General features: G+C 35.3%; 2 protein-coding genes across 2 annotated transcripts; one reads left to right on the top strand and one right to left on the bottom strand.

The window, feature by feature from the left end:
* Positions 1-181: 181 nt before the first annotated feature.
* Positions 182-19,620, top strand: LOC130654580 (ankyrin repeat domain-containing protein 17-like). The gene is made up of 28 exons (XM_057457190.1): positions 182-505; positions 8,171-8,294; positions 9,180-9,332; positions 9,475-9,606; positions 9,687-10,088; positions 10,199-10,293; positions 10,477-10,524; positions 10,705-10,826; positions 10,907-11,166; positions 11,246-11,443; positions 11,623-11,750; positions 11,844-12,822; positions 12,934-13,155; positions 13,232-13,520; positions 13,591-13,696; positions 13,781-13,888; positions 13,999-14,236; positions 14,352-14,548; positions 14,656-14,977; positions 15,058-15,271; positions 15,357-15,617; positions 15,960-16,127; positions 16,313-17,364; positions 17,505-17,746; positions 17,862-17,933; positions 18,655-18,915; positions 19,054-19,091; positions 19,167-19,620. Coding segments are annotated over exons 1-28 (6,609 nt in total). The 5' UTR covers positions 182-328; the 3' UTR covers positions 19,168-19,620.
* A 2,968-nt stretch (positions 19,621-22,588) lies between these two features.
* LOC130654588 (vesicle transport protein SEC20-like) lies at positions 22,589-25,438 on the bottom strand. The gene is made up of 2 exons (XM_057457199.1): positions 25,122-25,438; positions 22,589-23,398 (listed from the first exon to the last, which is right to left on the bottom strand). Exons 1-2 carry the CDS (start codon positions 25,383-25,385, stop codon positions 22,883-22,885), a joined length of 780 nt encoding a protein of 259 aa, XP_057313182.1. The 5' UTR covers positions 25,386-25,438; the 3' UTR covers positions 22,589-22,882.
* Between the last annotated feature and the right edge of the window lie 45 nt (positions 25,439-25,483).

Here is a 25,483-nt window from a genome sequence, read left to right as displayed (position 1 = left end):
CAAAAATGGTTAATATTTGCAAATAGTTATCGTAGAGCGATTTTTAAAGTTATTAAATTGCCGAAAGTGAGTAAATCACACAGGTGTTTTTTATGACGTAATTTGTAAACTCGCTCTCATTCTTCCAACTGATTTTTTCTCGCACGGCCTTGGATGCCCCGGGTTTATACCCTCGTGTTTATTCTGGAACAAAATAAAGAATCTTCGTACTACAAGCGAAGGGTCAACATTTTAAAAATTTATGCAATGATAAACTAATACATTTAGTGGTACAAACTGCCACTAGACATTAGAAAACAAATATAGTTAGCTAATATTATGTTAAACCATGGAAATTAGAAATAACGAACAAGAATTGTTTAACAACACCGCTATAAACACAACCCCAATGGCTACTATTGGTACACAAATTCGTAACATGCCAATTCCTTCACCGCCAAGTTTATCTAGTTCTTCGGAAGATGACAGTGATGATATGAGTGATGAAGATGAAGAACATGCTGCTGTAAGTTGTTATAATGTGTTAATACTGCAAATACGGCATATTTTCAAATAGTAGAACCCTTGTAAGTGAAGCAAAATGTTGGACGCCATCTTTATAAAAACCTTAAGCTGTGGTAATAGCTAGTTACCACCCCAGAGTGGGGAAACTTTTGTAGAAAAAAAATCTTTGTGAATCTTATTTTGTAGGAATAGGTATCCATATAGCTAGGAGACAAACTTTAAAATTCCAATATCCCTTAGGCCTTTTAATATCGGGTGATTTCGATAGTTCGGTGACTTCTCTTGGTGTCACCAAAGTTGACAAGTTCCACTGTACTGTAAATGTGTTTTAATTTAAATTGAGAGCTACAAGAACCACAAAAACAAACTTTAGTCTGCTAAAACATAGTGATAGACATAGACCTTTTTGAATGTTTACATTTTCCATAGTAAGCCATTCTGGCTCTAACAACTGCGTTGCAAGCAGAAAGACGCGGGCGCTAGGTGAAGTGAGGGCCTTTTTAGTCTTGTTTCTTCACATCATTATGACTTTATATAAATATATGTCAATAAGAAGTTATCAATCTACACATGATAATAGTTTAAAGACTTAAAAATGTTTCTGTAGAAAGAAATGAGCTGAAAAAGATCTTCTTTCTGCAATTGTCATTTATCAGTTATTTCCTAAAAAAACTGGCATATATATTTTATTTTATTCTATGTGGTATCATAACAGAGAGATCTTTGTAAAATTGAAAGTGTGGGAGATCTTTATTTATTTTGGAAATGCATAAAAGTTGCCCAAGCTCGCCCTCACTATAGCTACACCACCAGTCCTCGAAATTAGCGCACAAACCTGTCGGCAGTAAATTGCCGACGACATAGTCGTTTGCAGCGGCAATTCCTCGGCAATAATTTGCCGACACAAGACAGTGAAGCGTCAGCAATTTTGAAAATATTAATTTTTGAAGCTTCATTAGTCGTAACAACCCTTTAGATATCAGTCTCTTTCAGGAAAGCCTTGCACACTCCTAAATCGTTTCAGGCGTGTGATCGCACCCTGAAAAATAGAGTTTTTAAAATCAACCTATAAAATCCATTTTGTAGTGTGCGATGGCCTCAAAATAATTTTTGGAGACTCTTCAAACAAAATTTTCGCCACATTTCGTCGGACAAGACGTCCGATAGATTTTCGTCTTGGTCGAAAACGTTTTGTCTTAGAATTATTGAATAGTCCTAGTTCTTTTAATCCACGAGCAAGCCTATTCATAGCCAACCTGACCATCCTAGCTAATTCTGACTCCTGATTTAGTTAAAAGAACTACGTAGACCTAAATCTCTGTTGCCTGGCCCCTTCGTCGTTGATAACCAGGTCTTACACAAGAAATCCAGCCATGCGGTCCTTAACTAATGTGGAGGTGAACGCCGACAGAGCACGGATGAATTAAGTCTGCAAAACTAGACTTACAGGTGGAACAGACATTTTATTGTGGATTTAATTGTAGATAATTTCTTTATTTGACAAAGTAATTGGAAACCATAGCTGGTCCGAATTTAATGGATTTTCCTTATGCTGCAAGTGTTATTTAAGCAACTTTAAAAACGAAACCCATGTGCGGTAAAAAACAATTGTTTTCATAAGTGTTGTTAAAATGTAGCTGATGGATTTTTTGTAATTTGAAAACATTAAGTTTATAAAAATGACAGTATAGTCATACATACTATTTCCGATATGTGGAGAGAGTCGCTATATGTAAACGCTCGATCATCGTATTTAAGGTTCACGAATTAAAGCGTCCCCCACTTTTCTAACGCAAAATTAGCGCGCAGCAAAGATTAGCCTCGGCAGTTTCTTGCCATCGCGAAATGAAACCGGGCAATTGCCGATTGCCGACGCTAATTTCGAGGGCTGACTGTTCTTAGTGAGTTTTGAACACAATATGTGATGTTAGAGTCTTGAAGTTTCACTTTTACTGCAAAATGTTTTTATGAAAGGTGAAATTAGAGATAGGTGTGTGCTTTGCTGACATAAGATAGCTGAATTTTAAAGTCGGAATTTTGCAATAAATTATGAACAATTGGGAATGTAAAATTACTCCAATACTCTGTCAAGCAAACAATAGCTTGTGGTTTATTTCTTTTTTTTGCCTCGATTGTTCAGAAACACTATTATAAAGTTCCATAGCAATAAAAATACCAATTTTTATATAAGGTGAAGGCAATTTAATTAGTTGCTTTGCCTGAGCGACAATATTTATTTCTCAAAAAACTATGAAATAATATATTCCGGTTTTTTAAGAAACTTGTCATCTCACTTGAACTATTGTCATTTATTTTTGACTTATATATATTTTGTTAAGCCTATTTAAACAGTTTGTTTTCCCTTGTGTCTGCAGCAGTCATCAATGTTAAAAAATTACAGCAGTATATAAACTTTGCTCTATATTGTTTTTATGATTTGTGATTTGTAAAGCCTATAAAATTATCACTTTATGTTGATTTCGTAAAAAAGAAATATATTCAGGCTTTGTGTGTTTTTTGTTTTGTTTTTTAATTTGTGATCTAACACAGTCTAGATTGGATTGGAAATGGATTATTACAAGGAGGTTTAAAAAGATAAGGAGATACATTAAGCAACGTTCATTTAAATTCTATTCAAATTTCTTTTGTTTACGCACTCCTTTGAAACCCATCTGTTGCGCCGCTTTTACTGTATTTTTACATACCCAGAGAGAGAGATGAGTGTTTTAATGACAAAGCAGAACTTTTGAAAAACATATTAAGAACTATAACGAATGTAAATAAAACACATGGCTATGTAGAACTATAAGAATTAATGCTGGTTAAAGTTTTTTTCTCTACTTGCAAAACGATTCAGCTTGTATTGTGTAAATTGTTGCCCTAAATATGATATAATTTTTTATCTTGTAGATATTTCTGTATGTTCCATCCTAGCAAGTTAAAAGATTGATAAAACTTCTAAAAAAATATTACTGCAGGAGGCGTTGCATATCGGTACAGATTTTTTTCTGTACAGTTTTACTGAATTTCCGATATAGAATCGATATTCTGCAACTATTGTTTCTTTCATTGAACAAGAGAAAATATTAATCATTTGTTACTATACCTAATTACCATAAATACCAAAAAACTGATTTTAAACGATCTATATAAAAAACAATGAAGTTTTTACAGCTAGAAAATTTTTTTATAATTTATGCAGAAATAACAATTAGCAACGTAACTTTTATAATTTATGTGTGAGATTTTAAAAATTTTAGTTTACAAAATTGAAATTGAAAACAATGCAGCAACCTGCAAATCGGCAATGGTATCTCCTTCTCTTTTTAAACCTCCTTGGTTATTAATATACCCCTTTCAAGCCATGCTACCATGGAAAGTAAACGTTAAGCCAAAAATGATGACGATGATGATGTGTCTTGTACAGGGGTATAGGGGTTTTATTACTTCGTTTAATCTCATTTAGTTTCATAAATTTAAATTATTTTTTTTCGTATGCTGTTAAAAATTTGTGTGCCAGCCCTATATTTTCTTTAATTTTTTTTATTTTTCTGCACAACCAATCTCAAAAAATTATCTTCGCTGCCTGTGAGTGCCCTAATTACATATAAAAATAAATGAAATTTTATGTTTTTTAGATATACTTTTTTTAAAAGAAATTATAAGTGTTTTTATAAGAGGAAATTTGTATATAAAAGCGACAATCCAATTCTTGCATTATTGTTATGAGAAAAACAGTTCGTAGGAGGCAAATAACATTACGTCGATACAAATACCTGTAAAGTGCCCTGTTTTGTTCTGTTGTTAAACAAATTACAGCAATATTAGATCTTTGTGTAATTATATTTAAACAAATTTACTATTGTGCCTCCTAAGATTACAAGTTGTAATAAGGATTGGTATTGTTAAAAAAGATACTGGTTGATTGTACATGTCTTTCAATAACGTGATAAGCAATGAAGAGGTATATTTAAAGTGGAGAATTTTGGTATCAACTTTTGGTATTGTTGCCATGAATTTGATTTGTTGTATGGTCAAATAATTAGTAATGGTGTGAGATGATGATCACACCCCTAGTTATGTTAAGGCATGCCAAAATGCATAATAGGCACACAGTTACAAACATTTCACCATCTCTCTATTCTTTCTCTTTTCATTTATGTAGCATTTTAACTACTTAAAAAAAAACACAGAACAATGTAAGTTTGAATTAAACGCAGGTTGCCATCTTTAAATCACCATGGAAAATGCCAAAATTCATTTAATTCAAATGCCGTACTTTCTGCATCGAATGTTAATATTTATTTATGCTTTTAAGCTGTTTTTTATTGCATATTATTTGATAGTTTTTTATTTATTATAAATATCATAATTTTCTTTAGTTAATCAGAAAATCATTGGCAGATAAAAAAATTTAGGAAAGCTATTTCACTTTCCTGTTTTTTGTTTTAAATTTAGTGGCTAAAACATAAAAACTTGCATTTAACAAACTAAACATGCTAAAATTGAAAGACTACATTGAGAATTATATTAAAATGAGAGTGCTAGTAATATGTTGCACAAATTGCTGAAAGTGAGTTTGTTTTTTAAGTTCACAAACATGTTGGTTTTGAGTTTCGTAAATAGTCAAAAGGCTCATCTTCAAAATCCATAAAAACCCTAAATTAATATTTTTTCTTTTAAAGTGAGATTTCATTTTATTCTTCAGCATTGCTTTTACTTCCACAGAAAAAAAATAAAATGAGTAAACAAGATGTGTGATTTTTTGCTTATCTACAATAAAAATAACCATTTTCGGTTTGCCATATTTCGCATGTGTGAAAATGGTGTGTGTTTAATTCATTATATTTTCTTTTTGGAAAATTAACATCTCACACCATCAAAAAAGTCTGTCATCAAACATTCAGAAACAAAAAAAAATTAAAAAAAATATAAAAGTATTGATAAATTATAAGGGTTTTTCTGAGACTACTCATCAAGTGAGTTTTTTCCTTTACAGTAACCTTAATACAAAATAGAAATGTTGTGCACACAACAAAGTCTAGCGCAGAATTTATTGGCATGTTAGTTAGCATTATCAGAATCCCTGCAAAGGATAAACACAACATGCTGAAAGTAACACTTAAAATTTACATGATCAGAAAGTTTTTTTTATTTGAAGATAACAAAAATAAAGATCGTGCTGCAAATATGTCTATAGTTCAACAAAGTTTTTGCATGTATATGAAAGTTTCTGATTTAAAGCATTCAAGAAGTAGAAATTAGTCTTATTTATCATTATATCATAAAACTTAATAGTTCTATAACTTAAGTATTATGTCTCACTAGTCTGTAGCCCGTGGATACATCCACAGGTTTGCCGTTGTCTACTTACCTCATTTGGTGTCTTGCTAATGCGGTTACCGTTTTGCGTGACAGACAGACAGACAGACAGACGTAGATGGGTATTATTATATAGATTCATATTTTCAGGCTAGTAGTTTAAATAATGTGATTCATTGTTACAAATAAAATTAATCATTCCTATCACTACCAGCATTCTCGTCCCCAGGGTTTGTGATCAAGAAAGGCTCTAGCAATCTAATTCCTGACATGTTTTTTTTAAATGTTTTTTTTGCGTAATAAAAAAAACATTAATAAAAAGTCTGTGCCCTAATCTACGTTTCAATATCATCGAGAACATTGAGGATAAAAAGAGACAAAACAAACAACAACAAAAGTGTAGTAAAATAAATGTATCAGTTATTAAAATGAAAGTATATATACAAATAACTTTTACTGTTCAGTTTGAATGTTCAGTTTTATTACATGAAATAGTTTTTTAAAAACAGATGCTTTTCCGTTTCTTTCAATGACTTTCGGAATTACCTTGCGTAAGTGTGAAATATACTTTCAGCATTTTTCTGGCATCACAGTCGACCGTATTTCCGAAATTGCATTTTCCAATTCTTCTTTCGTGTGTGGTCTGTAGTCATTTCAATTTTTTTCATGCCAAAAGTTTTCTATAGGATTTATGTCTGTTGATTCAGGAGGGGTTTTCCACCAGTTTATTTGACTTTCCTGCATCACTTGCGGCGCTTTCAAACTGGTGTGTTTGGGGTCGTTATCTTGTATAAACCTATACCTATCTGGAAATACATCGGAAATAAACGGTTTAAACGTCTTTTTTATAATTTCTTCAGAGTAGGAGTCTTTTCCATTATGCCGTTAAAAATTAAAATTGGAGATGCGCCGCATTTTGATATGCATCCCTAAATGTTAAGTTTAAAAGTATGTTTTCGTTTTCCTTTTAATTTTGCTGCCCCCCTACAGCGATGAAAAGATACCTTTCCGTTCCAGTCCATTTGAACTCTCGTCTGTCCATAAAACATTGCCGAAATCATCTTCCATTTCTTGTACTTGTAGAAAAGCTAACATTAAATTACTGAAACAAAAGTTGTCTAACCTTGTTAGCAATGAGTTCGTCGTTTTTCTCCACATCCTGTTTCTACGGCAATATTTTAAAATTATACAGATTGTTGTCTGAGTTATAAAGCAATGTTTGTTGAAGAATATTCAGAAAGCAAAGCCTGTGCCTGTGAAACAACATGCTGGAAGAGATTTCACATAACGAAAGTAGCGGAAGCATTTAAAGAAGTAAGAGACAGAAAAGTTTAAAATTAAATGGTGAATTAAAATTAATGTCTTATGTTTTTCTTTAATAACTCGCGAGTAACATGATATATATTTTTTAAAGATTTACTTGCGAGTAGTTTAATTATTGCGTACTCGCGTAATTAAAAAGACTCATACTCGCATTGTACTCTCACTCTGAACTATTTTACTCGCGTTTATTTGTACTTGTACTCTCAAAGATGTGTAGCTTTACTCGCGATTGGCACTGTAGCAAGGTATATATATTTTTTCTTTGGTTTGTATGTTTTTAGGATCTTTAAGAAAGTATGTCTTTTGGGTATTTTCATTTCAGCTGTAAATCCTTTTTGTGGTGTTTTTAGCCCAAATTTGTTTTGACATGTCACATTTCTTTCATACACAAGTTGAAATTTTATGAGAATGTCCGAAATTTTTTTGCTGGTGTTTATTTAATAATGCCTGATACAATCACATTTGCTTAACCTTCACAAAACTTTTCACCCTTGGTTTCAGGACATCAAGTAAACAGTTTCAAAACCTGAGATCAAAATTTAAGGAATTTTTATTTAAGCATCATCTTGTTTATTATAGACGAGGAAGTTAAAACCCAAAAGAGTCACTAATTCAGACACTTGATTCTCATGTCTAGGGTTAATTTGGTATTTGAAGTGAAACTTTTATTTAAAGCCTTGAAAATTCATCGAGACTATTTGAACAACAACGGTATTTGAAATGAAACTTGTATTTAAAGCCTTGAAAATTCATCGAGAAAAACTTTGATTCTCTCATATGTCTTACGTGACTTGCACAACAATTGAATGCAAAAAAAAAAGAAGAAAACCCGTGAAAAATACACTTTTGAAAGTTAGATAATTACACTAGAGAGTTATTAAGTAATGGGTGTAAAATATTTTCTTTTGTTTTTATTTATATACAATAAATCAATCAATAATAAATAAATGAATAGAAATAAATAAATGGGTTTTACCCTACAAATGGTGTCAATTTCTTATATCATTTTTATTTGTTATAGCTACAAAACGATTTGACATCCAGACTGTTGTTGGCTGAAGATGACTTGCATCATGATTTATCAAATTTAACTCTAGTTGGTCCAGAAACACAAGCAAGGCTAGAGGCTCTTCTTGAAGCAGCAGGTATATGGCTTTATTTTTTAGTTACATCCTTGTAGGATGTTTTGCTTTAATTTCATTGCATGCAACTAAAGGTGTTTGGAAAATAAAGATAATAAGATGGCGTTTTCAGATAGGTTTTTGTCATTTTAATACCCCCTGTAGTGCAAATTGTTAAATTTTTTTTACTACAAAACATAGACATCTGCTGATCATCAGCATGAAACCTGGAGATGCTATGCTATATGTTATTTAGCAATTTCTATTTTAATGTAATTTAAATCTCTGGAAATGTAACTTGAAGATTTTATACTTTACCATAAGCATTTCAAAATTTAACTTTTTTCATTTTATTTGTAAAACACAAGTATAGTTCTACTTATGGCATATAGAATAGAAGTTGTGATAAACTTTTTGTGATTTACTTAAAATATAAACACTTTAGACATAGGCTTGTTCAGAAAAGGTGTGTGATTAAAATCTTTCTTAAAAAGCCTGATGTGGTAATTTAAGCTTATAGACTTTTACAGGAAAGGCACAGGATACTACATGCATATGATTTGTGTGTGCTAATAAAAAAGCACCTGCAAAATTCGAAGTGTTCTTTTTGTTAATGTGAATAAAATTGTTCTAAAAAAGACAGGTTATGTCTGTTATAAAGGTCAAAAAACAGGTTAAGTATGTTAAGTCCAAATACACCTGTAACAGAACGATAAGAAAATAAGCCAGCCTAATTAAAGAAAATGGAAAGGTAGAAGGAATCTTATCCCCGCCTCTTTTAATGACTTCTTAAGTGGTGGAGAAGGTTTCAGAACAATATTTTCCATTTCAAATTTTTTACTCAGTGAATCATTAAGTATAACTTAACAGAATACAAACATTTTATCAATGCAATATATTTTTGTATAGGTGTAGCTGCAGATGGAAAAGCCTTCACTGATCCTGAAGTTTTACGACGTTTAACATCATCTGTCAGCAGTGCATTAGATGAAGCTGCTGCTGCTCTTACACGGATGAGATCACAACCTGGAAATGGTACTGCAAATCAGGTCCATGAGCAAGGTAAAACTGACTAAAAATTGCATATAAACAAATTATTGCAGAAAAAATAATTATTTTACGTTTATATAAAATTGTTTCATTTGTTATGTTCAGAATTGACATTTGCTTACAATTTTTTTGTATTTTAATCTTTCTCATCTAGGTACCCGAAGTCTAGTTGAAGCGTGTATAGAGGGAGATATAGCTGCAGTAAGAAAATTGTTAGATGAAGGTCGAAGTGTACATGAGCCAACTGAGGAAGGAGAAAGTTTGCTGTCGTTAGCTTGTTCTGCAGGTTTGTATGGCTTTCTTTGTTTGTTTTTTTAATCTGTTTGTATTTCTTAAGATTAAGTGATTACCTTTTAAATCCATTAGGATATTATGAGCTTGTACAAGTCTTGTTGGCTATGGCTGCAAATGTTGAAGATCGTGGAAGCAAAGGAGATTGCACGCCATTAATGGAAGCTGCCAGTGGAGGATATGTCGACATTGTTCAGCTGTTACTTCAAAATGGAGCAAATGTGAATGCACAATCGTCATCTGGTAACACAGCCCTTCATTATGCCTGCTGTAGTGGATATGATGGTGTTGTACATGTCCTGATTAAACACAATGCTGATTTGGAGCATCAAAATGAAAACGGACACACCCCTTTGATGGAGGCTGCTAGTGGTGGTCACGTGAAGGTTGCAAAACTGTTACTTGACAACAATGCTGGTATAAATACACATTCAAGTGAGTTCAAGGAAAGTGCCTTGACACTAGCTTGCTATAAAGGTATTTAACTATCCTTATCAAATATGTTATGATAGATTTTTACTCATAATATTACTAACATGCAAAGGACATTTAATATATTTTAAAACGAATGCATGTCTTTTTGTCAGGTCATGTTGATATGGTTTTTTTTCTACTTCAACGTGGAGCTGATCAGGAACACAAAACAGATGAGATGCATACTGCACTAATGGAAGCATCAATGGTATGTAATCTACTTTGTTGATGTTTGTAAACATTACTTTATTGATTGGCGTTGTCACCCTGTGGCAGAGAGTTCTGTAGTTTTCATGAGCATGCGTCGACATGAACATGCAAGTGCGTTTTGGAGTCAGTGAATGTTTGTGGATATCACTGTTTTACTTTTGTTGTGTTAATTTAATTTTAGGATGGACACGTTGAAGTAGCAAAACTTTTACTTGATCATGGGGCCCAGGTATTTACAATCTCGGTTGCCTTTAAGTTTAGTCTAAATCACTATACAGTTTATCTCAAACAACATTAAATTATTTTTTTTAACAAACTTACTTGCGATCAATCCATTGCAGTTAATAATTTCATGCTTCTTTTTTTGCAAGTTGAGCATATATAAAGTTTGTATATATACCTCCCTTAGGTCAATATGCCTGCAGATAGCTTTGAATCACCACTAACACTTGCTGCATGTGGGAGTCATGTTGAACTAGCACAGCTGTTGTTAGAGCATGGTGCTAAACTCGAGGAAGTTAATGACGAGGGGTAAATATAAATTGCTTTGTGTCATTTTGTTAAGGACTATCTCGTCTACATGATGAGGTTACCATCCACTCTTCTTACAGTTACACTCCATTGATGGAAGCTGCACGCGAAGGTTACCTACCCATGGTTGCTTTACTTCTGGAGCATGGTGCAAACATCAATGCACAAACAGAGGAGACACAAGAAACAGCGTTGACTTTGGCTTGTTGTGGTGGTTTTCAGGAAGTGGTGTCCTATCTTCTAGAATGTGGTGCAAACATTGAACTAGGTGCATCAACACCGCTAATGGAAGCTGCTACTGAGGGGCACGTAGAACTTGTCAAGTTTTTGCTAGAAAAAGGTTAGCTATCTTGTTTAACGTCAGGAGCAACAATTACATTGTTTTTTATCTTAATATAACCCTTCGTCGATTATTTTAGGCGCTAATGTTAATGCAACCACGGCTACTGGTGATGCAGCTCTTACATATGCTGCTGAAAATGGTCACACTGACCTTGTAGAGGTGCTAATTGAGACTGGAGCAAATATCGAGCATGAATCAGAAGGAGGGAGGACACCGTTAATGAAAGCAGCAAGAGCTGGTCATCTATGTACTGTTGAGTACTTGATCAGCCAAGGTAGAACTTTTTCTTAAGCTTTAATGTGTGATACTTTATTTTGTGTCCTGTGATAAAACTTTCTAAGTGGAATGTTTTATTTGTGAAAAACATTTACTTTGTTTTGCGACCAAACGTTTCATAATGTTGTGACGCAATTTGTGTTGTAAAAAAATCTTATTCCACTTTTGATTTGATAGGTGGTAATATCAATAAGAAAACAACAGGGGATGAGCATTCTGTTTTGTCGCTCGCATGTGCAGGTGGTCATGCTGCAGTAGTGGAATTGCTACTTACACGTGGAGGAAATCCGACACTACAGCTTAAAGTAAGGTTTTATTATAATTACCTATTTTGCCAATGTTTTTATGTATAATTTATTGTTGACATTCTTTTTCTATTTTCAATTTCCTTTTGATAGGATAACTCAAGTATGCTCATTGAAGCTGCCAAAGGAGGTCATGCTAATGTCGCCTGCCTGCTTATCGATGCACAGATACACCATCAAAGTTACCTACCACCCGACAGTCCAATTCATGCTGGTTTTCCATCGCCTGTAACATCAACTGGGACAGCCAGTCATTCGTCGTATCATATGTGCCAACACATGCAACCAACCGAACACCTACACCACATACAACCTCAACACGACTGTCAGTTTCAATGCCCTCACGTGCAAATGCAACCTGCGATACAACAGCTACCTCAACAAATTTGCTTAAGTCATAATTGTACTTTTACACCTCCTGTCATTCAACCCTCGGCCCTACCTCCGGATGATTATCAAAATATACAGAGCTCAATGTTTGACGAAGACAACTTTAAGCACGATATAGATGTCGACACCTCTCCGACAGACCTCTACGTCCAAAATCTTCCCGTCTCATTGGCTACGCAGTTATCTCTGGCCAATCTTACGCCGGCCGATTTGCAGTCTCTGGCTCAAGCATTGTCTTTTTCGTCGTCCGTAAACACAGCGATCCAGCATGAACAATTTGCAACTTCCCAGGCTGGTGTGACTGAAGACCTTGGTATAGGTGCAAATATCACTTTTCCCGTGGTCGATCCTCAAGTGGAGAGTTTTACAACTCAGTCTGAGGTTTGTACTCCTTCGCCCTCTGACACTACAACGGCGCTAGTCACAAGTGCAGGAAGAACAATCACGTCAACCGGAGTACAGACTGATGCTATTTCCATGATTCAGAAGCTGACGAATAGCGTACATCAATTAAACGCGCTTCAAAATTTTGCAGCTGCACACAATCTCGAACTTGTTAACCTAGGTGAGATAACGTTACCACCTGCGCCATTTTCTTTGGATAGTGAACCGGAAGACGGAATTATGGTTGCCGAGTCAGCCCAAACGTTAGAAGATTCCATGGCTGGTATTACACGAGAAGGTACGTCATCTATTTACTTTGTTTTTTGTATATATTGACAAATACCGAATAAATTTGTGTGGTTTCTATATATCTTTAACAAATGTTTATCTGTATTTTTTACATTTTTAGAACCAATTGGCGAATGTAGTCCGCCTCCGCTAATGGAAGCAACCCTTTCTGCTCCCTCCCAGTCTCCTGTATCCACACCTTTACCAGCTGTCGTTGATATCGATCAAGCCACAGAAAGTAACCACGACACTGCTCTCACAATTGCTTGCGCTGGTGGTCACGATGACTTAGTAAAACTCCTGCTGGCCAGGGGATCAAACATTGAACATCGTGACAAAAAAGGTTAGTGAAAGTTCCCGTGCGAGAGGAACTCACCAACGAGACTGCGATGTAAACTGTCATTTTAATTTTATTCCAGGTTGCACGCCACTTATCTTAGCAGCTACGGCTGGTCACACGAGTACCTGCCACATTCTTCTTGATTATGGCGCAGATATCGAAGCTCAGTCCGATCGAACTAAAGACACAGCTCTTTCTTTGGCGTGCTCCAGTGGACGTCAAGAAGTTGTTGAGTTGCTTTTGATGTCGAACGCAAATTACGAACATCGCAACGTTTCCGACTACACTCCTCTAAGCCTGGCGGCTTCCGGAGGCTATGTTGGAATCATCAAAGTTCTGTTAAATCACGGTGCTGAAATAAATTCAAGGTATGTACTGCTTCCTCTTATTTATCCTTGATAAGTAAACGTACCATTATTGATTTACATCTACATTTAGGACGGGTAGCAAGCTTGGTATATCTCCACTCATGTTGGCGGCTATGAACGGTCACGTAGCAGCCGTAAAGTTATTACTCGACAGAGGTAGTGATGTCAACGCGCAAGTATGTATTTACTCGTCGTCAACTGTTAGTTTTCATGCTCGCGAATTTTCACATGCGTAAATGTTCTATGTTTTTGTGTTTTAGATTGAAACAAACAGGAATACGGCTCTCACTTTAGCTTGCTTTCAAGGTCGTACAGAAGTGGTTGGTTTACTTCTCGATAGATGTGCAAATGTAGAACATAGAGCAAAGGTTTTCTTTTATTTATTTATTGATATTTGTTAATTAGTGTCACTGTGACATAGCAATGCGACTATTTTTTTATATTAAAAACCGGCGTCGTGTTTTTTGCCTAACCTTAGACTGGGTTGACTCCTCTCATGGAAGCTGCATCTGGTGGATATGTCGAAGTCGGTCGTGTACTGATAGATCGTGGTGCTGACGTCGTTGCTCAGCCTGTTCCCTCTTCAAGAGACACAGCATTGACCATTGCTGCAGATAAAGGGCACTACAAATTTGTCGAGCTACTCGTGTTGGTTGGAGCTACTATTGATGTCAGGAACAAGAAGGGTTGCACACCGCTTTGGCTGGCCTGTAACGGTAATTCACTTCGTAGGACAAGCCGTGTCTCCAGATCAAAGAGAAATTCCCCTGCTTATAACATAGACGGTGAGATTACTGTTCATATATGTATTATATTTTATTCATGTTTCAGGGGGACACTTGGATGTATGTCAGCTTTTAGCAAGAGATTATGCAGACGTGAACGCAACAGATAATCGAGGCGTATCATGTTTAATGGCTGCTTTCCGAAAGGGAAATGTAAAAGTTGTCAAGTGGCTGGTAAAGCATGTATCCCAGTTCCCACCCGACTCGGATTGTAAGCGGTTTATGCAGACTGTATCAGACAAGGTAATTCTTGCGCATATTTTTTTACTGTTATATAACACAGATGTGGTTATTTTGTTTAATGGGAAAAGTTTTTTTGCTCTGCATTTAATTAACTGCTTTTTTGTCAGGACCTGTTAAAGAAACTGGAGGAGTGTATGCATATTATTATCGCTGCTAAAAAGCGACAAGAAGCAGAAGCTAACAAGAACGCGTCTATTTTACTCGAAGAACTGGACTACGAAAAGAAAAAAGAAGAAAAACGCAAAGCTGCTGCACAGAAGAAACGCGATAAAAAGAAACAAAAAAAGAAGAAGAAAACAAATGGGAAGCAATGCATCGGCGAAATGGACCACGAAGAAGCAGACGAAAAAGAAGAAGATGAAGACGAAGCCGCATTTAACCGTGTAAACTTCTCCTTTGGTGATGAAGCAGCTCCCATTATTATGAACGGTACGGATTTTCCCTCCTTTGTTTTTTCACTTATGCACTCCTGTGAAGTAAAGATAAAGAAGGTAATTCTTCTTGTGTAGATGAGCGACCCGATCTTTCAACGGCTGAATTAAAATTAAAATCCCAGAAACAGTTGAAGAAAAAAGAAAAGAAAAGTCGCTTAAAGAGTCGGAATGCAAGTTTGGAGAAGAACAGTCAAGAAGAGGAAAAGAAGGAACGACATCTTAATCACACTATGGATAGCTTAACTAATATCGTCATTACAACTGCAGCTCAAGTGGTTTCATCAATCAGGTAAGATATATCACCTCATTTACATTCGTCTTTCCATGATCTCGACTTCAGTAAATTTTTAAATATTTTTTGTTTTTCTTTGTAGTCCCTTAGATACTGTAAGTGCTTCCACGGCTGCTGAAATTACAAAAGCTGTAGCCTCATCTATTATGACAAATGCAAAAAAAACGAACATGAATTTAAAAATAGACGCTGAAGTAGCTGCTACTATGGTAACAGCAGTCGCACAGTGCGCTGTGGTTTCCTTGACAACGAGTAGTGTTATTCAAAACAACGTCGTCAACCATTTGATGAGTCCTAAGAAAAGCCGACGCGCCGAAGATGGATGGAAGGAAGTGACTAGAAAGTACAGTGTTTTCATAGTATTGTTTTCGTACTGTTATTTATGTTTTAATGAAATTTTAAGAGTTCAAAGTCACAGCTCACTGCGTTTAAACGCCGGAACTCAATATGTTTAATTTCCATTCTATCAAAAATGGTAGCGTTTTCTGAATTTTTATTGGTTGCTAACAGAGTTGTCAATCTGCAAACGTTTGGAAGTTAACTTGTCGTAATTTCCAAACCTGCGAAAATATCGATTTTAGATACTAAGCGTTGAGCACTTCGGCCAAGAAAGCAACTTGTTGACCATACCATGAATATAGTTACATTTTTCTTTCTACTGTAAAATATCTCCTGTGTTTTTTAGTGCGCCTCAGTCAAGAGTAAAGAAGATATTGATACCAGCATCGTTAATCAGTCGAGTCATTGGTCGTGGAGGATGCAACGTGAATGCTATTCGGGAACACACATCTGCTCATATTGACATCGATACAAACCGTAAAAAAGCAAATGGCGACTGCATGGTTACGATTAAGTATGGCGTTCTGTTTGTACAAAGAAACATTTTTCATTTTACGCTTGAATTTTACTGTCACTGTCATTTCAATGTTACTGTCTGATTAGTTTAGTTGGCATCATTCATGTTTTTTGTTGTTTTTTTGTTTCTATTTAAAATTACGTAACACATGTTTTACGTGGTTTGAATGTTTTACTTTGCAGAGGTTCACAGCATGCAACTCGCCAGGCTGCCCAACTAGTCCAATCACTTATCGACAATCCAGAAAGAGACGTGACTGAAATACTACCGCCGAATGTCAATGGGCGGCCATCGGTGAAACTTGAAGTACCAAACCCGATTGGCAATTCTCCAGCAGGTCTTTCGAAGTCATTAAACAATCCTAAACAACAGTCGCGAACCTCCCTGGCCCAAAGACAAATGTCCGCTCCTGCTGCTGTATCTCAACACCAAGAAACTGATCATGATTTTGTGACATGCAAGATAGAATCCAGCAGTTCGGTGCATGCAGAAGCAATCTCTACAAGCAACAACCTTAACAACGTGGCTAATGGTCAGTCTAAATCGACTTCCGGCTGGAATGTGAAAAGTAAATCGCAATCTTTGACTGAGTCACCATTAAATAGAATGACTCCTGACAATCTCACACATGTCTCGGCTACCGTTATATCTACCGTGACGACCTCAGTTTCTCGAATATCTGGACCAAAATCACCCGCAGCAAGAAAACTGTTTGTTGCAAATGCTAGCGGTAGCACCACTCCATCGAAGTCACTCCCAATGCCGATAGGTAGCAATCGTCCTGCTCGCTACTTAAACCAACAAAACACCGTGTCTTCGACTAATGTTTCCGAATCTATAACAGCTTCTCTGCATACGACTTTGACAAATCTTCTGTCACAAGTTGCTACTCAACGAAGTCCGATGATATGGAACGATCGGAATGGTGCGAAGGATACTACATCAGTAGCTGGCGATGTGGTGGTTACAACACTAGCCACTTCACCTTCAAACGTGTCGTCAGGCATTCCACCAGACCGCCACATGCCGCGCACTATGTCACAAAACTCTTCGCAAGATTCTTCATTCAAAGGCCACTCGCGAACTCCTTCATTATCACCAACATCTAACCACTCGGTTTCGCCTACTCCAGAAGAAAGACCGCATCTGAATCCTATAGGCAGCGAAAGGGGGCTGAAAAGACCGATGCCGACACGAACATCTAATCTACCCGGTCTGACGCCATTACTTCAAGGTCGGTAATTAATCTTTTCTCAAAAAATGCGGTCATTTTTTTATTTTGAGTGTACGGAATTCTGATATATACGTAGACATCTCAACTAAAACTAAGAATAAAAACTTTCGACATATTTTTTGTTTTTTTATTTTTAACAGGTTCAGAACGTTCTGCACAAAATCTGTGGCATTTCGATTACAACATTCAAAAATCAGCCACTTGGATATCGTCAGACCATTCAGCGTTGGGTTGGGTAAATGAACAGCCGAACGATGTACAACAACATCCAAATCGAATTAACGGAGATATAGATAACGACCAATTCGGCGTTGGTCCAGATGAAACATTGAAAAGTCTACTCGAGAGGCTGTCACTTTCAAATCATTTGAATTTGTTTCAGGTGTGTTCGATCAATTCAAAATGTATATGAGATTCACGTAATTCAGTAACCTAAAATATTGTTTTTGGTACATTACCCGTGTCGAAATTTATTTTTGTATTTCGTTATTTTGCAGAAAAATGAAATCGATCTGGACGCTTTGATGTTGATGACAGAACAAGACTACGCTGACATCGGACTACCGAAGGTATGTTTTATCAACTTTGTCCTGTCGACCTTGGTAATACTCAACTTTTGCTTTAACATCTAGCCAGGGGGACTATCTCAGATGGACAGTTTTAAGCGATTTTGCAGAAGTCAACTTTTGCGGATTACAGGCTTTCAAGATATTGAAATACAGTTGATCCTTGTTTTAGCGAACAAGTTTTTAATGAATTCGTAGGTATATGGGACAAAAATGTCCGGCCTACGATCAACGAACCCGGAGATTTCGATGTATTCCTCGTTATACCGAGCAAAAATATTTGACTCTTCGGCAAACTTTACTATGAAATAATGAATAGTTTAGTATTTTTGACTTTATAACCTATATTTGTATTTCAAAAATTTAAATGAATTTGCGATATAAATTCGAATTCAAGAACATTCACATCTGTGTCCCTTTGTGAGAAATATTAAGTCTATTCTTAAAAAGTTAAGTTAACGAATTCCTCCTCCACAACGAACTAAATTACTCACTTTAAGATTCGCTAAAACGAGGCTCAATCGTAACAAAACAACATTTTTGAGTGTCTTCTCTCCTAAACGTATCTATTTGGAAGTAAAGAGTGGAACTTCGCGAAAAATTGGCATAGTTGTTGTACCTGCATTAAAACCTAATGTTACAAGAAAGATTAAACATTGCTGCTGTGAACGTTTTTCATCAACGTACTCTTGATTTACTCCTTATGCTTTTGTGGTAAATTTAGGAACCGCGCGTGAAACTTCTTAATAGCATGAATCGCCTTCGCCCCGAAAAAAACGGTCTTGCTCCTCAAGATCTGAATGAACATTACAGAAATCACCAGCCTCATTTGTTAAAACATCCCCCAGCCCCACATATGTGGAATTCTGCGCCACCGCCGCCGTCAATGGATCCAAATTTAAACAGAAACATATCGCAACAGGACACGCGTCTTCCTCCCGGACTACATGGTGGTATACCGTTTCATCAAGCACCTCAACTTGTGGTATTAACATTATGATATATATATTTACATTTGCAGTTAGTATTGTAGTAGTACTGATTTTGTGTTTTGCGTACACGTGCTCGCTTTTATTCCTTTTTTTCTTCTGGGTACTGGACTGCTAATAAATCTTCCATTTAGAACTCCTGGCAACCTTGGAGTAACACGGTGGACCAGTGGTAAGTAAAATTATTTAGTACATTCATAGTGCTTTTATGCTCCGCAGTTTTTGACCTATATTAACACTCTTGTAGACTGGGTCGAATTTTTACGAAATAAAACCAACTACTGAAGGAAAAGGAAATCTCTGTTTAGTAAACGCATTTAAATTATTCGTTGGTGATCATGATGCAGTGCTTGTGTAATTCTATGTTTTTCAATTCTGTTATAACGTCATCGTGTTATATTTACTGGTTATCGGGGTATTCTTTAACATCTTTTTACTGATTTAGCTACTTTTTTTGAATTATTCAGCTGCGTAAACTCGAAATAATCGACTTTCTTTTTTATATTCATGTTACATTTTGTGATGTTTTTTTATATTCCTGGGCCTCTCGTGGACTCATTTATTCGTATCTTCGAGTTTTTAGTGTTTTAGCGGGTGAGAAATGCACAATGTCTACAGATCGTTCGATTGTTATATTTCGTGATATTGCTATATATATATATAAAAGTTGATCTTTAAGATTAATAGAGAAACAAATAATAGTTAATGTTGTTTTTCATCAAAATAACATCCTTTTCTCCCCGTTTTTATAGCGTGTGCTACTAAAGCGGTTCAGTCAACTCGCGAAATTTCCACATTTACTCGAAATAAACTTTCACGGATGGCAAGATTTCCCTTGAACAAACTTTTCCGTTCTTCGTTCAACATTTATAAGTGAAAAATTAACTGATGGTGTAGTTTTGTTTCAAATATCAAATTAACACAAGTTTTATTTTTTGAGGAAGATAAGATTGTGAATTAGTACTGTAGGGAAAGAAAGTGTGTGTGGAAGAAACTTTGGGCTCCAGCCTCACCGGAAAAAATTTTAAGATAGGTGCGGAATTTAATTAGTTAATGCGAATTTCCAGGATATTTTTAGCAGTATTTTGGGGAAAATAACTAACACTTTACGTTTTTGTAGAAACTTAAGCAAATTAATTTTTTTTGCGTCCTGCAAAAATTATCAGGCACGTTTCACCGGATTAATTAATTCGCACTAAGGGCAGAATTTTTTGCGTTTTTTGATCATCTAAGCGAAAATTTGCCTTTGGAAATTATAAATTAACAAAACACGAAGTCATGGATATTTTTCAAGACACCAAAGTTTTTTCACCCTCAAAAAAAAACGGGGAAATTTCAAAGTTAGTGATTTATTTCTTCTCTAATCATCAACTACAATAACATTTGGTGTTTTCATTCTTTTTTGGTGCTACAAACATTTCTCGGATATCCTGATTCCTCGAACAGTAATGAACGCATTCGATTACTAATAATATAAGAAAATTATTGCTGTTCAAGAGAGATCTTCCCTTGCAAATGAAGTGATTTTTGATTTTCGCGATAGTTTTTTACGTACATTGTAGAAAAAAATTGCCTAAAAAAAATCCAGCGCAGATAGAAATCGCACGAATCTGACATTTGGTACAGAGAAGAAATATCCTATAAGAAAAATTGTTTGCGGCGTCGAAATAACACAAGTTTAATTGCGGAATTAAAGATTTCGAATTAGCAAGCTCGAATAGTTCTTGTTTTCTTTATACTGTCTGTATAAAGTGAATTTTATATTAATTTTAAAAAAAAGTTGCAAACGAGCCGAAAATAAAGTATGCGAAATAAAGTTTCTCAACGTTGATACGAGAAAAAATTGCAACCATTCCGCTACATTTCTTGCCAAGATATGTCGTTGGACACCAAAGAAGGCATTTAGATAATATTCGTAACCGACATGCTGCTGCAAAAAAACGATACAATAGTCTCTTTAATTACCGTTAAATAAAGGTGTCTGCCTTCTAAGAAAGTTGATATTTTTGGAGTTACTTTTCGTGTATATTTCTGTCTTTTTCGTATTTTTTTTCGTTACGAAATATTAGTGTGTCGTTACACGGCACACTAGTTCCAGTCTTAACGTTATAACACGTGCAACAACTCCCACCCTTCTCACAAGTCGATTAACCATCAGAACTTAACTAAAACGACTATACTACTAAATACAGCGTTACCGGTTTTAGAAAATAAATAAGGTTATTTTCGGTTGAGCAAAGCGAATTAGAAAATAATCGAGGTTTTTTAAAGTTGTGAAAACGTTTCAGACAAAAATAGCTGACCAATAACAGAGTGAGCCATGGATGATATGGACTTGAAATCCTGATTCAGTATCGTTTTAATGGCTCAACAACAAAAGCCATTAAATTGTTGGTAAAAAACCTGCAAAAAAAACTTAAAAAGAGGTGAAGTTGCACTATTTCTAAATTTTTAAAATACCATGACAATAAAAATCCTAGTAAACAAAGTTTTTTCGTTTGCTATTTTTATACTGAAAACAGTTTTAATCTCTCCAAGTGTCCGCTAATTACAAGGAACAACGTTCAAATATACGCATTTCGTGTACAAAATGGGTTCGTTAGTTGGAGTGTCCGCTAATTCCATCTGCTCGTCTGCTTTTTGGAAAGTTTCAGACTTTGACTAGAATTCGGTCGTCGTAATGAAATATGTTTGTTAATCAGAGATGTCCAACTTATGGAGTGTCTGTTAATTAGAGAGACTTCTGTACAACATGGGAACGAGGTTGACTACTGTATTATCAGAACAAAAAGTGTTAGATATCATTTATTGGGAAAATAATTTTATGCTTTTTCTATTTATTTGTAAAAAACAAACTCGCAAAACGAACAGAAAAGATTCTCTGTGTAGGAGATTACCACCTGGATTGAAAAAAGTCACGATTAATATCAGTTGAGCAGCCGTACAGCGTTGTGTATTTTAATGGCGACTCTTCACGGAACTGAGAAAGAGATTTGGAAATTCTTGAGTCATAAGGCATCATTATCCTAAGCATTATCCTAGACATTATTATCCTAAGGTTAAAAAAAAATTCGAACATATTTTATCTATTGAGACGCGCTGTACTTTAAACACAGTTCATTTGTTAAACAAATATAAAAATTAAGTCTCCAATCAGGTACACTTTAAATGTGATGTTGTTTACTCATTTGGAGCCATCTGCCGACCGCAGCCATCTGCCGGCTTGTGCGACAGGCGAACATGAGCATAGCGTACCTCTAGCGGGTTATGTAACTAGTGATCGTCAGAAGGAAAAAACGGTAGTTTATCATCAAAACAATTCACATAATTAGTGAAAGGTCGGAAGTAGGCTTGAGTTGCATATCCTTAAGCTGAGCAAATACATTGATACAATTACTCAGAAAACTTAGAAGCTTAGTGGTTCAAAGAGAAAGATTCAGTTACCAACCTCGATACCAGGGCTCTCCATCTCTTTTTTTATATCAGGACGGGGAGAAGAGGAAAATAGCCCTCTGGTTGAGGTTGTCCTTAGAGAGACAAACTTGTTAACGTTACTAGACATACTGATGTTTCTCAATTGTCTTAAAACAATTAATCTGTATCTGCGATTTTGAAGAACAACCTTTCTAAAAGAATAGATGGGAGGTTATCAAAAATGGCTTTCATGCGTCTGCATATTTCTGAAACGGTATCTTTAACAAATCTTATTTCCCCTAATGACCTATGCGATAAAATAAAATAAGTTTATTATTTCGCCAAAAATATAATTTTTTCTTTCGTAATCACAACTTCGTGTTTACTTAATGCACTTTTTAAACCTTTAGTAATGCACATTCATTTTATGCACATTTTGCTTGTTGTTTTTTTTTAACTCCTAATAATTTTCTTCGTGTTACATACGTGCGTCCCTAATCGTGCTAATTTCCTGCATTAAGGATTATTATAAATTATTGCAAAATATTCTCAAATCCTCTTAGATATAATATACAACACTGTAGCAAAGAATAAAATTAGGCCAAAAAACAGCAGCAAGGTATCTGTTAATTCTCTTCTGCTGTATTTATTAAGGAGTTTACGTGAAACGTTTATAAAGCCAGTCAAGCCCTTGAATTCTTCCTGTGTCTCTTTAATCTTTTGTGAAGAACCTTCAAGTACCAAATTACTTTCTTCACCCTGTTTGAGTTGAGTGTCCATCATTTGTGCAATATTTATCAAATTTCTTGTTATTTCAGCAGATTTATTTGCCATTTCGGTTTTATCTAGCTTTCTTTTGCGTAGGTTGGTTTCTTCTCCTCTATTTACATCGCTAAGCAATCTGTCTTTTTCAATGCTTGTCACTCGTTTTTGGCCATTTATACAAGACTTTTGAAACGAAATTTGTAAAGATTTTATAATGGTTCTATGAGTTTTGATTAAAGGCTCTATACTTTCGAAATAGCAATCTTCATCTTCAAACTCGCCAGTACTGTCCTCAAACTTCTATAAAAACAAAAGTGAAAACTTTAAGTTACAAAACACTTCTCAAATCCAAAATGACGATTTTTAATTTTATCAAACTCAATCTCTTAACTTCATTGGGTTTGCCAGTAGTCTAACTAAAAAGGTAATATGGCTATATAGGGTTGTGCCAGACCACACTATAATGTTAATTTTCTTTTTTACTGGGAGTAATTGCACATTTGGATTTTTCCTGAATGCCAGTACCCGACTTTCTGTTTCCAATACCATTTTCTTTCTTTGATTTAATTTTGCATCCTGCTATAAATAACCAAAAATGTTGGTCCAAACAAAAAAGACTTACAAAACAAAGAACATTTAATAGATAGATGTGCTTCTTTTACATGGCTAGGCTCCCAAATATCAAGAAATATACCCTGTATATTATTTCCAGGAGGGACCATGGTTTAGGTGGGGAGTCCTAGAGTATTTCAAGCTTCACAGACTCAATTAAGGCCCACACTCTACCAGACCAATCCCAGCAACAACCAACAACCCAAAGTGTGCCATCTCCTCAATTTCCTCATAAGCTTAGGTCATTTAAGGCTATGGTAACATTCACCGGCCTGAATCAGCACCAAGGGGAATCAAACCCTGGTCTTGTGCACAAAGTGAAAGAGTTATAACCACAAGTTACGGATTCAATAGAAAGAAAAGTAATCATGTCTGTATTGCATGAACCTCTAAATTATGTGATTTTACTCTTCTTGCTAACTTACTCTGTTCAGTGGCAACACTGGATGGCTTTGACATAATATCCTGGGCCTTAAGTCTAGGATCCACCATATTACCAATGTCACCAGCTTTACAGCAAACAACCTTAAACATCGACTGGGGCACGAAACTTTTAGTGCGGTGGGGTATGATATTTTAATCTATTGTTATCTTTGCAATCATTCATTAAATACAAAACAAACAAATTATTGAAAGAACTAGACAAGTTGGAGAATATTTTGTGCCCTCCTCCATGGATCCTCTTTGTTGATTTGCTTTACTAAGTTTTCTTAATATTGATCTGTTTTTGAGCAATAGTAAAAGGTACATGGCAATGTTTGAAGCAGTGACTAGCTATGAGACAGTCCACCAAGTATTGCAACCATTTTAATCATAACATAGAGTTTAGAAATAATTCCAGTAGATATCACATTGAAATTGAGACGTAAATCATAGCACTAGGACGATAAATCCTTATTTGCTTGACCCTGCGCAAACGCCTGGCCTGTTTACCAGCAGTTTCGCTAAGTTGTTTTAAGGGAACAATAAAGTTATGTGGCAATCAGAGTTAGCTACTAAATCATTGCTAGAACCACGCATTTGTTTAGTTAATCCCGTAAAGGACAGTTATAGCTAGCTACACTAGCTCGCTAGCAAATGGAAAAGTAACAGAATTTTACTTCAGACACTGCATAGATTTTTCACAGTGTACTACTTATAGGGCATCATTTTGAGTAATACTGGAATTGCAGGATTTTGCGATTAGTGGCGGCTTAACTGAATAAATGAACTTTTCTTCCCCTCTCCAAAAAATAATTAGAAGCAAATTTGCTAAAGCTTTTTAAATTCTGACAAGTGATTCTTGTGCAATTACCAATGCAAGGGTATTAATAGGTCAATTAATTTATTACTATTTAGCCATGTACCTAGCTACATATTATTCAACGGGCAGAAAATGTTTAATCAACACGATTCAAAAATAATAACTTACAGAAAACGTGGTTTTTAGGTTAGAAATCTTTGTTCTTGCCAAGCTAATGGTGTTATCGAATTCATCATGACTGTCACAAGTATTTTCTAATATTTGCAATACTTCTTGAAACTCCACTTCTAATCTTGAAAGTTTCTTATTCTCAATGTCTATTTCCACGGGTACCTTTCCCTTTGCAACTACATCTTTGGTTGCCATTTTAATTTTTGCCGTCATTACAAATGGATAAAAGGATCCAGATTCCTTATTTACGCACAGAGGCATCCTGATTATTAACAACGAAAATAAATTACGTCATTTCTAGTTAAATGGTGGAAATCTTGTCTTCTTGTCTTTGCATGATATGCAAATGGCAAAACTGA

Source organism: Hydractinia symbiolongicarpus, chromosome 8, assembly GCF_029227915.1.
Source record: "Hydractinia symbiolongicarpus strain clone_291-10 chromosome 8, HSymV2.1, whole genome shotgun sequence".
Taxonomy (NCBI): domain Eukaryota; kingdom Metazoa; phylum Cnidaria; class Hydrozoa; order Anthoathecata; family Hydractiniidae; genus Hydractinia; species Hydractinia symbiolongicarpus.
Note: the sequence above shows the minus strand (reverse complement) of the source record. Positions and strands in the feature narration are given on the sequence as shown.